Source organism: Pipistrellus hanaki, assembly GCF_964339955.1.
Source record: "Pipistrellus hanaki genome assembly, chromosome: 16".
Lineage (NCBI taxonomy): Eukaryota > Metazoa > Chordata > Mammalia > Chiroptera > Vespertilionidae > Pipistrellus > Pipistrellus hanaki.
In genome coordinates, this window is record NC_140518.1 from 20,859,029 (window position 1) to 20,872,914 (window position 13,886).

Below are 13,886 nucleotides of genomic sequence, written 5' to 3' on the forward strand. Positions count from 1 at the left end.
TGACAAGGCCCTGAGGCAGGAGCGTGCTTGACAAGTATGAGAATGCAAGGATGAGGGCAGAGGAGTAACAGGACGAATAGTAGGAATAGTCTGTAAATGGCCTTATAGCACACACTTTGGCTTTTAATCTGCACGAGGTAAAGAGCAATACTTTATTTAGGTTCACAGCAAAACTGCGTAGAAAGTACAGAAATTTCCTGTACACTGCCATCCCCGCACACACACAGCCTTCCCCACCAGAGTGGTGCATGTGTTCCACTTGATGAGCCCACACTGACCCATCACAATCACTCAGTGTCCATAGTTTACGTTAGGGTTCACTCTTGTTTGCACATTGTGTGTGTTTGGACAAATGTACAGTAGCATGTATCTACCATTCTAGCATCATACAAGTAAGTGTGCTACTAGTAAGTATCCTGTGCTGTTGGAGGATTTTGAGCTGAGCAATGTGCAGTGATCTTCCCTTTGGAATTCTGAGATCCCCCGGAATTTAAGATTAAGGGTGTCAAAGCCTTGCCTCGCCTGTTCCCATTTTTGCCTTCAGGCTTCCTGATTGTCCCCAAAGCGGACAGCTCCCCCACTTCCTCCTAGTCTCCATCTCTCTGCACACCCCTCCTGGTTGAGAGAGTAAGTAGAGACCCATAATTCCTCTAGGTGGCAGTACTGCCTCACCCAGGGGATGCCTTCCTGGGACTTCCTAAGGGAAATCTCTCTGAGCAGAGAAAATAGGAGACCCCAGTTATCGGGGACACACACCTCCAGCCTGCTTCGCCCCTATCTCAGTGTCAGGGATCACCCACGGCAAGTTCAAGTGTGGCCAGTTGTTAAAAGCCAGAAGTCTGTTGTTTTTCATGGGAAATGTACTGAGTTCAGATTGGTAAGTAATCCTTTTTAAAAAGTTTTATAGACAAGTAGACAGCAGACACCGTAAGTGGCAAATACAAGAAGCACATCAGTGGCCTGAGTGCAGCACACAGGCTGCCGATTTTTGACCACAGGTTTGAATCACCCTCCTGGCAAAGCCCATTGTTGTTTCTTCTTTGGTCTGCCTCTGCCCTCTCTCACGTCCATGCGTTTTGCTCACTATCTCCAGAGCATCTACCCAATCCCCAGGTCACAGCAGCCCAATTCGGCTGCTTGACATCCCCCTTACCACGGCCCTCCCCGACCCCCCAAACTTCCCCACGTGGTTAAATCCAGGCAATTCCGGCAGGCTGCAGGACTTCTCACTCTCTGACCCCAGGCCCACTCCTCTCCCCAGACTCGCATCTGGCAAGTGCATATCAGCTTCTCTGTTACTCCTGAGGCCTTCCCCAGGCCCCTGTATTCACCCCACGTGTCTATGTAATGTCTATTCCCACGTGTCTCCCCACTAGACTGTGATGGTCCTTGACATAAGTGACCTCTTCTTATTATCCGTTGTATGTGTGGGATACCTGCCACTCAAAAGGTGGCTGGCAAATGTTTTTAAATAAATAAATAAATAATGAATGGTGCTTATTAGCTAAGTAAAATAGACCTGTATTTTTTAAAATATATTTTATTGATTTTTACAGAGGGGAAGGGAGAGAGACAGAGAGCTAGAAACGTCTATGAGAGAGAAACATCGACCAGCTGGGATGTGCCGGCAACCAATGTGCATGCCCCTGACCAGAATCGAACCCGGGACCTTTCAGTCCGCAGACCGACGCTCTACCACTGAGCCAAACCGGTTTCGGCTAGACCTGTATTAAGGATGCTTAGTTCCCATCACGTTTATGCACAATTCAGACGCAAGCGTCCTTTTGATAAAGAAAAGTTTATTCTTACCCCTCGGGGTCCCCATCTCCCCAGGTGCAGAGGTATGAGGACAAACGTGCTCTGGGACCCTGGGCGAGCTGTCCCTCTGCCCCAGCCAGGTCTTCTTATGGGTCGGTCTCTGGGGTTCCTGGGGCTTCCTTAATCCTCTTTCTCTTGAGTTTTGGTGTTTGATGAAGTTTCCTTAAAGAACCTGAAAAAGGGAAGGTCAGACACAGCTCTGATGACATCACACATACAAGAACTTCAGTCTGTAACATTTGGGGAGCAGTGGTAGAGATCTAAAGAAAGGAAAACAAAATCTTACTTCCAACCTATGTCCTTTTTCTCTCTCACGGAAATCTGTGGAGTAGTTTACAGACGCGGGATTCTCCCCTAGCCACAGAGTAAGGAAATGGCCTGCCCACTGCCTCGTGAGAGAGAACCAAAAATCAGCTGCCTCCTGCACGCCTCTCCGCTGGGGATCGAGCCCAAAACCCAGGCATGTGCCCTGACCAGGAATCGAACCAGCAGCCTATCAGTGCATGGGGCCATGCTTCATCAGCTGAGTCACCTTCACCAGGGCAAGACCCATATTTCTTGACATCTGGCTACAGACTGATTCCTCCCCACTCCTTTCTCCATGCTCCAGTTTCATGCTCCAGTTCCCAGTGCTTTAGTGCTGGACTGTTTGCAAACACCATTGCCATTGTTTTAAGTAAGAACTGACATAAACATGGTGCCACAGAAACACCATGCACGTTACCTTTAATTGCACGGATAACATCCAGGCCATCATGGGGCGGGGGGGGGGGGGGTGTCCATCAGATAGTATAGTATGTGTTTTCTTATGTAACACATACAGGAAGCACATAACCTTATCTCTAATGTCTCCTAGCTTCCTCCATTTTTTTTTTTTAAAAAAAAACATGAACTCATCCAGACTTTTGATCCAAAGTCCTGTTTATAGATAGAAGAGCAAGCTTGAAAGATGCCAAAAGAAAGAAACAAGAAAAAGTGGAACATTTTGATGAATAATAGCCTGAGCTCTTCCAACAGGTCAGGGAGTAAGAAAGAGGTCTGGTAGGGTAAAAGAGACTTAAGACACACAGCCAGGAGGGATGCATGAAGTTTGGGAAGCCAGTGCAAAAGACTTGGGAAATTTTAAATATGGAGTATTTAAGCCAACAAATGGATGAAACGAAAATATTGACATGGAAGGTTGACAACTGAAGAACACACGTTCAAATCCAAGGTATATACATTGTAGTCTTGGCCAGGAAGTCAGGTGGTTAGAGTGTTGTCCCAATACCCCAAGGTTTGGGGCCTCAGTCAGGCCACATGCAAGAATCAACCAATGGCCTGGATGGCGTGGCTGGGTGGTTGAGCGTGGACCTATGAAACAGGAGGTCACGGTTTGATTCCCTGTCACATGCCCGGGGTGCAGGCTTGATCCCCAGTGGGGGGCATGCAAGAGGCAGCCAATCAGTGATTTTCTCTCATCACTGATGTTTCTATCTCTCACTTCCTCTCTGAGATCAATAAAAAATAAAAATCCACCAATTAATGCATAAGTGGAACAACAAATTGATGTTTCTCTCTCAAAGAAAAATTTTAAAAAGAACCCCCCCCCCCTCAAAAAACACACGTATGTACATAGTGATCTCATTTTGGTTAAAATGGATGTTTTATATACATAAAAACCATTTGGAAGGTGCTAGCTGTGGTGATGACAATGTGCTGTTTATATTTTCTTATTTTTGCTTATCTGTATTATCTAACTTTTATTTATTTTAAAAAAATTTTTTTAATTTTATTTTATTTATTTATTTTTTTACAGAGAGGAAGGGAGAGAGATAGAGAGCCAGAAACGTCAATGAGAGAGAAACATCGACCAGCCGCCTCTTGCACACCCCCCACCGGGGATGTGCCCGCAACCAATGTACATGCCCTTGACCGGAATCGAACCCGGGACCTTTCAGTCCTCAGACCGACGCTCTACCACTGAGCCAAACTGGTTTCGGCTGTATTACATAACTTTCTATGATATGCTTATGTTTGTAGCAATAAAACATTATTCTAAGAATTGCATGAAAGCCAAACTTCTTGCTTTTTTTTCTTTTTTCTTTTTTAAATCAATCTTTATTGTTCATATTGTTACAAAGGTTCCTCATTTCTTCCCCCCTCCACCAGGTTCCCACCCCACCCTCCGCCCCCTCCCCATCCCCCATTGTCCTCATCCATAGGTGCAGTTTATGTTCAGTCTCTTCCTCCCTCCCTTTCCCCGATAGTAAATCCCTTTTCAGATAGTAAATCAGTTACTTAGCATTTTCTCATATCAATAATACCACCACATGCCCAATGATACATTTCACACAAAAGACATTTCCAAATAGGTCAACCAGCCTCATCCAGGCCCCACCCAAGGCACTCACAGATCAACACCCCAGCCCTATACTAACTCAACACATCCAGATCTAAGCCTTCATCACTTGGTTCAGCAGACCCTCAAGTTCCCACAAAAGTTTCCAGCCATGTCTGAGAGGCAGCCGTGGGGCAGGGGCAGGCGAGGAGCGAGCTGTTCCGGGCCTGGCTGCTCCGGGTCTGGCCTCTGTTGCTCTGGTTCATTCCAAAACCAGCTGCTCCGGGTCTGGTCACCGCTGCTCCCGACCTAGTTGCTCTGGACCTGGCTGCTGCTGCTTTGGGCCTGGCCGCACCCGACCCGGCTGCTCTGGGCCCGGCTGCTCCGGGCCCAGCCACTCCCAGCCTGGCCGCTCCCAGCCTGGCAGCCTCTGCTCCGGTCCTGGCCGCTCCCAGCCTGGCAGCCGCTGCTCCGGACCTGGCCGCTCCCAGCCTGGCAGCTGCTGCTCTGGGCCTGGCCGCTCCCAGCCTGGCAGCCGCTGCTCCGGGCCTGGCCACACCAGACCCGGCTGCTCCGGGCCTGGCCGCTCCCAGCCTGGCAACTGCTGCTTTTGGCCTGGCCGCACTAGACCCGGCTGCTCCAGGCCTGAAAGCCAAACTTCTTAACCTACCATACAAGGGCTTCCCCTGTTACCCATATCTTGCTCATCTCCATCCTGCTCTGCTAATCCCAGACTGTCTGCCCATTGCCCCTCACCTCTGCACACACCTTTGCCCCCCTTCCTCTCCTCTCTTCCTCACTTCCTCTCCTTATCCCTTTCTTTAGAGCCTGTCCCAAATTTACCTCCTCAGACAGCCTGTTCTACCTTTGCCTGAAGGACTCAGATTGATCCTTGGTAAGAGAAGGATAATAATATCCTCAGGATGCTGTAAGGCCTAAGTGAAAGTATGAGATACATAATTTCCTCTGATTCATGGATTCCTTGGCCTAGATCACCTTCATGACCGACTGATCTTCATTCCATTATAGGTTTCACTTCCCCAATTTTAACTAGGCACTGGGGCTAGGGGCCCACCCAGACCCCAGGCAGGATTCTGGGTCTCGGTAGCTGCCTAACCCGTGCCCACTGCACCTGACCTGCTCTCCCACTCGGTCCATGGTTGCTGATCTGCACTAGCCCCAGCTAGCCGGCCTTCAGAGGAAACACCTGGGTCCAACTTAGGACCATGCTCTGAGGTCTTAGGGAACCCTATTTGCCTCCACTTTCTCCCCCAGGAGCTACATAAGAACAGTTCCCTGGCCCCAGGAGCCAGTTCCAGAAGAGTGAGGAGCGGGTGGCTCCAACACTGCTTTGCACCTCACTGCACAGAAGAGGTCTTCCTAGGTCCCCACCAGGCCTGGGGTTCTTCCCATTGAGGAGTCTCTCCTCAGAGTCAGGCAGTGCGGTCAGGGCCGAGGCCAGAGCTGCTGGGAAGGCCATTCGCTGCCCTTCTGGGGATGAGCGCCCTCCCTGAGCCCATACCCCACCCAATACCTACGACGGGTGTCCTGCTGCAAGTACACTTCCTGGGAGTCCCCCCTCATGGCCACTAGAAACAACCTCTGCTCTGCTCCTGGTCAGATGGGAAAGTGCCTTCACCTAAAAGTTAACTGAAAAACGCAGGATTTAAAACTGTATGTGTCGCCGAAACCGGTTTGGCTCAGTGGATAGAGCGTCAGTCTGTGGACTGAAGGGTCCTGGGTTCGATTCCGGTCAAGGGCATGTACCTTGGTTGCGGACACATCCCCGGTGGGGAGTGTGCAGGAGGCAGCTGGTCGATGTTTCTCTCTCATCGATATTTCTAGCTCTCTATCCCTCTCCCTTCCTCTCTGTGAAAAATCAATAAAATATATTTTTAAAAAAATAAAAAATTAAAAAAAATAAAACTGTATGTGTCACGAGAGGGGGAAATCACACAGAACCCTGAGGGAGACACACCAAAACAACAACAGTCATGGCCTCTGGGTGCTAGTGATTTTCCCTCTTCTCCGTGCATCTCCTACTTTCTATAGTGAGCACACCTGCCAGGAGGGGGAGGAAACAGAGAGAAAACAAAGGGGAGGAGGGGAAGGAACGTGGACAGAAGAAGAAATGCAGGTTTGAGAGGCAATGGGAAGGAGGGAAGTGGCGAGGGCCCTCCTCCAGGCACTCTCCACACGTCTAGCGGGCATCACCTCTCCTCCCGTGGGCCCCGGCGTGTGGCTCTGCCATCAGGGAGGCCTCGCCGCTGGGGGCCTGCATCTTGGACAGCCTCTCCTTCATGCCGCTGATGTTGCCGTGCAGCCCCCAGGCGCTGCAGAGCTTGGGCAGGTTGTCCTCCTGGTCAGCCAGCAAGCAGCTCTCCGGAGCGTCCAGAGGGCTGAAGGCTGCCTGCAACGGGGACAGAGCGTTCAGAAGAGTGTGGAGAAGTGAGGGGCCCGAGTTCCACAGTGCCGGCCGCGCCCTGGTGGGGTTAAACGGCTGCGGTCTGGCTGCACCAAACCTCTGCCTCGCCAGAAGGATGGAGACTCACGGATGCGGCAGAGAGAGGTTCATGGAGACATGGGGGCCAGGCTGCGGACGGTCTGTTCCTGGGTGGTTCTCTGCTTTGAGGTAGGTCCTCCATTTCTTTTTGTTGAGTTACAGGGTTTTATGTGTTTGTGGTGAAGCAGTTTTTTTTTTTTTTAAGTTCGTTGCAGCCCTAGCTGGTTTGGCTCAGTGGATAGAGCGTCAGCCTGCAGACTGAAGGGTCCCAGGTTTGATTCTGGTCAAGGGCATGTACTTTGGTTGTGGGCACATCCCCAGCAGGTGGGTGTGCAGGAGGCAGCTGATCCATGTTTCTCTCTCATCGATGTTTCTAGCTCTCTATCTCTCTCCCTTCCTCTCTGTAAAAAAAATCAATAAAATATATATATATATATATATTTTTAAAGTCCTTTGCAAAATTAAAATTGAGAGCCTGAAAAATATCTTTTGGAATTTTCCTGGTTGGTGAAACCCGGGAATCGCTGAAATGGCAGCTCCTGGTGTTCAGAGGAGGAATCACTGGACCGATCCACCCAGTGGTGTTCAGAGGAAGAGGTTTGGTTAAAGCTGCACAGCTAGAGTATGCGGTGGGGAGGGGCGGGGCGGGGCGGGGCTGGGTGGAGAGTCGGGCATGGTTGGTTAGAGCAGGGCTTCCCCCTGTGCCAGCGGTTTGAACTCTGCTCTTTGAACCCTACGCGCACACCACCCAGCCCGCCCAGGAGGAGCCTCCCGAGCCTCTCACCAGGAACTTGGTGTTCTGGTTGTTCTTGGTGTACTTGTAGAGCCTGAGAAGCTGCTTTGCCTCCAGCTCCGAGAAGAGGGAGACGAATCTCCAGAGCATCCTACAGGGAGAAACCTGAGGCTGAGGGAGGCGGAGCACAGCCCCTGTCCGCTCAGGTCCTACCCTGGGGAAATGGGCCATGGGCTGTCTTCTCGGTTTTTGGCTGAGGGAATATGAAGGTTTTTCAGATCTTGGATGCCCGCGCTGGTGATGAGCACCCACACCACACAGAACCTGTTCCATCAGAGGTCACTGTCCTCAGGCTCAGGAGGGTTTTTTGTCCTCTGTGTGTCCAGCGGTGGTGAATCAATGCCGCTCTGAGTGACTAGAGAACCCTGTTCTGTCCACCCCATCGTCCCCATGCTCACTCCGGGATCCTGACGCTCTCACATCAAGAGGAGGGACTGGCCGGGACCGGTTTGGCTCAATGGATAGAGCGTCGGCTTGGGGACTGAAAGGTCCCGGGCTCGATTCCGGTCAAGGGCATGTACCTTGGTTGCGGGCATATCCCCGGTAGGGGGTGTGCAAGAGGCAGCTGATCGATGACTCTCTCATCCATGTTTCTGACTCTCTGTCTCTCTCCCTTCCTCTCTGTATAAAATCAATAAAATATATTAAAAAAAAAAAAAGAGAAGGGACTGGGGGCTCTTGACTGAGGTGTGGCTTGGAGTCTAGATGGGGAGACCCAGGAGTGGGTGTCGGGGAGGGGCCAGGAGGCTGCCTACTTCTTCCAGTGCTTCATCTCCCAGGCGCGGCAGTAGTGCTTCAGGAAGGTGTTGATGTGGTCGCCCAGGACCACCAGGCTCTGCTTCATGTACTTTAGCTTCTTCTTCTGGGGAAGGTCCTGGGGCAGGTACAACTTTCGCAGGCACTTCTTTAATGGCCTTAGACATTCTTTACACTGAGGAGGCAACGAGGGAGGTGAGGGGCCATATGAGAAAAGAAGAGGCAGACGGGCCACCCCGAGCAACCAGCAGGCTGGTCCAGCTGCAGCCCTCAGGGCCCAGGAAGGCTTTACAATGTTAAGCGAGGAGGCTCCAGTCAATGTCCTACCTACTTCTTTCCCAAGAGTGTGACAAATAAGGCAATGAGCTATGGGTCTGAGGCCTGCCAGTTTCTGGCCCAGGTTTCCTGATGTGCAGGGAGCAGGGAGCAGGGTCCGGGGACGGCCCCTACTCACAATTCTGAAGGTACACTGGTCCAGGCCCTTGGCATGGCACACAAGCGAGTCTCCAGCGGGCATGGTGCTGGAGCTCTTCTCCGAGCAGGGCACATCCATCACCTGGGGGGGAAACAGGGGGCAGCGGTCAGCTGGGGGCTTTTGCTCCTGAGGGGCAGTGCTGGACAATCACTGAATCAAATGCTGGCCAGAGCCTTTCTCCATTTCCCCTACGACTTTTTCCTTGACCTAGCCCTGAGACAAGTGAATCCTGGGCAAAGACACTCATCTCTGAGAACCCCTGCTTAGAAAACCTAGAATGGCCCAGCCGGTGTGGCTCAATGGTTGAGCATCAACCTATGAACCAGGAGGTCACGGTTCAATTCCTGGTCAGGGCACATGTGCAGTTGTGGGCTTGATCCCCAGTGTGGGGTGTGTGGGAGACAGACAATCAATAATTCTCTCCCATTTTTGATGTTCCTCTCTCTCTCTTTCTCTTCCTCTCTGAAATCAATAAAAATATACTTAAAAGAAAAAGAGCCCTGGCAGATTTGGCTCAGTGGATAGAGTGTTGGCCAATGAACTGAAGAGTCCCGGGGATGATTCCTATCCAGGGCACGTGACCAGGTTACAGGGTTGGTCCCCGTTAGGGGGTGGCAAGTGCAAGAAGCAGCCGATCAATGATTCTCTCTCATCATTGATGTTTCTATCTCTCTCTCCCTCTCTTTTCCCCTCTGAAATCAATAAAAAATATTTTTAAATGAATAAATAAAAGTGAATAAAAAAATAAGAGTTAACCTAAAATAAAATTTTAAAGAAAAGAAAACCTAGAATGCCCAACTCATTTTTAAAAAAATATATTTTATTGATTTTCTTACAGAGAGGAAGGGAGAGAGATAGAGAGCTAGAAACATCGATGAGAGAGAAACATCGACCAGCTGCCTCTTGCACACCCCCTACCGGGGATGTGCCCTTAACCAAGGTACATGTCCTTGACTGGAATCGAACCTGGGACCTTTCAGTTCGCAGACCGATGCTCTACTGCTGAGCTAAACCGGTTTCGGCCCAACTCATTTTTTAAAATAATAATTATAGCATAGTACAGTAGCTAACTTTTCAAAGCTCTAGGTAAACATTAACTCATTCGCTCCCAAGTTCTGTGAGCGCAGATCTCGTCATCCCTCCCTGGTTGCAGATAAGAGCACTGAGGCACCAGGGAGTTAGTCACTCCTTGGAGGAATGAGCAGGGATTCGTGCACTCATTCCTTCAGTGAACATTTGTTGAATACCTGTCTCAGGCCCACCTCTTTCTGTCCCTAACTCTTAAAATTATGCCATGCTAATGGGCACTCAGAAAAAATGAGTGATGATGGTGAATGTGAGAAGGAATTTTCTGACAGCAAAAGTGGGGCGCAAAAAAAAAAAAAAAAATCTAATTAATGAAGATAAAGTGACTTGAAGGCAGAGCACAGAATTAGGTTGGCATGGTGGAATTTGCTCCTGACCTTATAAAAGCCTCTCAGAAAAGCGAGCATTAATTCCTGCCTGTGTTCAGGAGAACAAGGAAGACTCAGGCCCAGACCATTCTGAAGGGAGAGGTCAGGGGATGGAGGTTAGTAGATGGAGAAGGTTCAGGACCAGGGTTCCTCCAGGCCCCTGAGACAGGGGACTCTGGCTGACCAACGTTATAAACATATACCCCACACAACCACACACACACACACACACACACACACACACACACCACAAGATCCCTTGTGTCTTCATAACCAACAACCACCTTATCAGGAATCTTTCCATCACCTTGCCAGTAGTATATGTCTTTGATAAACCATTTGATCGAATTAACCTTCTCTTGTTCTTTTGGTTTCTTGCTAATTCACGTACCTCACCAGTTTTCCCTCTTCTCCTCTTGAATTGCGTAGCCTGTTTTCCAAAAGCAGCCCCTCCAGGGCCCTCCTTTCCTCCTTTCCTCCCTCCCATCCTCCCATCCCCAGCCCCACCGCACCTTCTCTTGAGGTTTGTCCTCCTCATCCCCTTGCCCATCTGAGGACTCCATCTGCAGTGGGCTCCGGAGTGGCACTCCTCCCGGGGGGGGCCCCCCAAGCTCTGACCTACTCCTGCTCCTGTGACCTCAGTGTCTCAGGGGGTGGGCGGGCTGACTCCAGAACCCCGGGCAAAACCATGGCAACTGCCAACACAGAGCCCAGTGCCCTTCCCCCGCCCACCCCACATTCCTGGGGTGGCCCCCAGCCTTCTCCTCCAACAGGGAACTGGACGAGGGAAGCGAGAGCGAGCTGCTGAGTGCGCGCAGGCTGGACGGGGGAGGCCGGCACCCCTTTTCCTAAGAGACGGCCGGATGCTGCTGATGTCGAAGTCATTTTCCTGCCTGTGCCCCATTCATGCCCCCCTCAGGCACCCCGTGGGCTCCCTGAGAGTGAGGACCAGGGTTTGTAACATTCCTTTCCGGGTTCGGAACACAGGACTAGAAGGTGCCCCGTGGGAATGGAATACAGTAGCTCTCTATGGAGCTAGAGCTTCTCTTCTACGGGGGAGCCTCCGGGGGGTGAATAAGCGTTGGGTGTTGGCGGGGGTCGTGGTGGTGTTTTTGGGGGTGTGTACAAAAGGGCTAGCCACCATACACCATCTCCATTACGCTTCCCAGCAGCCCTCCCTGGGAGGAGGTGCCCGGAGGGAGCCCCTTCACAGAAGAGGGGCCCAGACGTGACTTGCCTTACGTCCGCAGCCACTAGGTGGCGCGGCGCTGTCCCCCTGGCTCCGCCGCTCCGTCTCCCCACCGCCGCCCTCGCCGCCCTCGCCGCCCTCGCGCTCGGGTCGGGGTGAGCGTTTCCGTGGCCGCCTGGTCCGCAGGTCCGCGGGGCCTCCCTCGAGGACGATGCAACGGCGCCCCCGCGCGTCCTCCATCAGGGCACTCGGCGGGTTACTGAGACCGTTGCAGCCTTCGTTTTCTCGCTGGACCCGCATCTGGACCCGCACCTGAACCCGCATCTTCGTCTCCTGGCCCCTGCCATCGTGTCCACTGGGTCTACGCTCCCATTCTCCCCGCCCAGTGTGGCCCCTTTTCTCCCCTAAGTTCGTGGGCACCGAGTGGGATCGCCACCGGCCACTGGAGCAGAAGTCAGGGCTCTCCCAAGCCTTCCCTTCTCCTTCTGGCCGGGTACCCACACATGAGAGGGTCTTGGTGGCTCTTGACCTACAGGACCAGGTGGCTTTTGCCTCCAAACTGGAAGGTCTGTTCTCTGAGCATGAATTCTGAATTATTTTGCAGCTCTTAAGAAGGATCATTATATGGACAAGGGTGAGGGAAAGGGGGCTCCCCTGTGCACTGCATTGGAAGTGATAATTAGCCAACAATTTATGCAGCGATGCAAAATGTTAAATGTGCCTTCCCTTTGGTCCATTTCCACAAATCAGTCCCAAGGAGAAGAGACGTAGGAGGGCTGTTACAATGGTAACAATTTGGAAACCACTGAAGTGCCATCCATGTGTGTGTTGCATGCCATTGAGTAGGGTCTGGCTCCTGGCGACCCTGTGGATGACAGTGGTGTTCCCAGCGTTCTGTCCTCAAAAGCCCCAATCAGTTCCTGCCTATGGTGCCTTTGACGGGTCAATCCAGCTCACAATGGTCCTCCTCTTTTCCTCCCCCTTCTGTTTTCCCAGCTTTGCTGTCTCTTCCAGAGAGCCCTGCGGCCTCATGAGGTGCCCAAAGTAGGACAGCTTCAGTTCTGTCGTTTTTGCCTCCAGCCATGTTTCAGGCTGGATTTGCTCTAGGATCCGCTTATTCACCTTTCGGGCTGTCCATGGTATCTGTAGAGCTCTTCCTCAGAGCCATATTTCAAACGAATCCTTTCTTTCCTATCTTCACTGTCCAACTTTCACATCCATACAGAGTAACTGGGAATACAATGTGTGGACGATCTTAACCTTGGTCTTCAGGGACATATCTTTGCTCTTGGTGATCTTTCCTAATTCTTCCGTTGCTACCCTTCCGAATCTTAGCCTTCTCTCGATTTCTTGGCTGCAGTCTCCATTTGAATGAATGACTGAACCAAGGTAAACAAAATCTTTAACAATTCCAACGGTTTCCTTTGTCTTTGCTGAAGTTGTGTATTTCTTCTGTAGTCATGACTTTTATCTTGTTGATGTTCAAATGCAGTCCTGGTTTGGCACTTTCTTCTATCATTTTCATCAGAGTAATATCAAACGATGGCTACTTTCTGGCAGTAAGATTGTGTCATTTGCATATCTCAAGTCATTGATATTTCTTGCAACAATTTGTATTCCTTCTTTGAATGTAACCCAGTTTTTTCATTTATATTCTTTACAGATTAAATAGGGAGATAAAATGCACCTGCCTGACACCTTTTTCTATAGGAAACCATTCTGTCTTTCCATGTTCTGTCTTATTGATTTTTTTTTTTTTTTTTTTTTTTTTTTTTTTTACAGAGAGGAAGAGAGAGGGATAGAGAGTTGGAAACATCGATGAGAGAGAATCATCTATCAGCTGCCTCTTGCACACCCCCTACTGGGGATGTGCCTGCAACCAAGGTACATGCCCTTGACCAGAATCGAACCTGGGACCTTTCAGTCCACAGGCCAACGTTCTATCACTGAGCCAAACCGGTTTTGGTTCCATGTTCTGTCTTAACAGTGGCTTCCTGTTCATAGTGCAGGTGACACATCAGGACAATCCAGTGCTGAGGCACGCCCATTTCTTTCAGAGCAACCTATAGCTTATCATGATCCACACAAAAGCTTTACTGTAGTTAATAAAACATAGACTAAACTTATTCTGCAATTCTTTGGAGCATTCTGGTATCCAACCAATGTTTGCAAATTTTTTACATTTTTATTTTTCAATTACAGTTTACTTTCAATATTATTTTGTATTGATTTCAGGTGTACAACATAGTAATTAGACAATCATATACCTTACAAAGTGTTTCCCCCAATATTTCCAGTACCCACCTGGCGCTAGACATAGTTACTACAATATTATTGACAATATTTTCTTTTCTTTTAAAAAATATATTTTATTGATTTTTTACAGAGAGGAAAGGAGAGAGATAGAGAGTTAGAAACATCGATGAGAGAGAAACATCAATTCAGCTGCCTCTTGCACACTCCCCACTGGGGATGTGCCTGCAACCAAGGTACATGCCCTTGACCAAAATCGAACCTGGGACCCTTCAGTCTGCAGGTGGACACTCTATCCACTGAGCCAAACTGGTTAGAGCTATTG

At 50.2% G+C, this 13,886-nt stretch overlaps 1 protein-coding gene across 1 annotated transcript; it reads right to left on the reverse strand.

Annotated features, from left to right (window-relative positions):
• Positions 1–1,530: 1,530 nt before the first annotated feature.
• CHCT1 (CHD1 helical C-terminal domain containing 1) lies at positions 1,531–11,632 on the reverse strand (the record flags this gene model as incomplete). Its single annotated transcript, XM_084862342.1, has 6 exons — positions 1,531–1,990; positions 6,353–6,548; positions 7,426–7,525; positions 8,190–8,365; positions 8,645–8,746; positions 11,357–11,632. 6 exons carry the CDS (start codon positions 11,630–11,632, stop codon positions 1,905–1,907), a joined length of 936 nt encoding a protein of 311 aa, XP_084718468.1. The 3' UTR covers positions 1,531–1,904.
• Between the last annotated feature and the right edge of the window lie 2,254 nt (positions 11,633–13,886).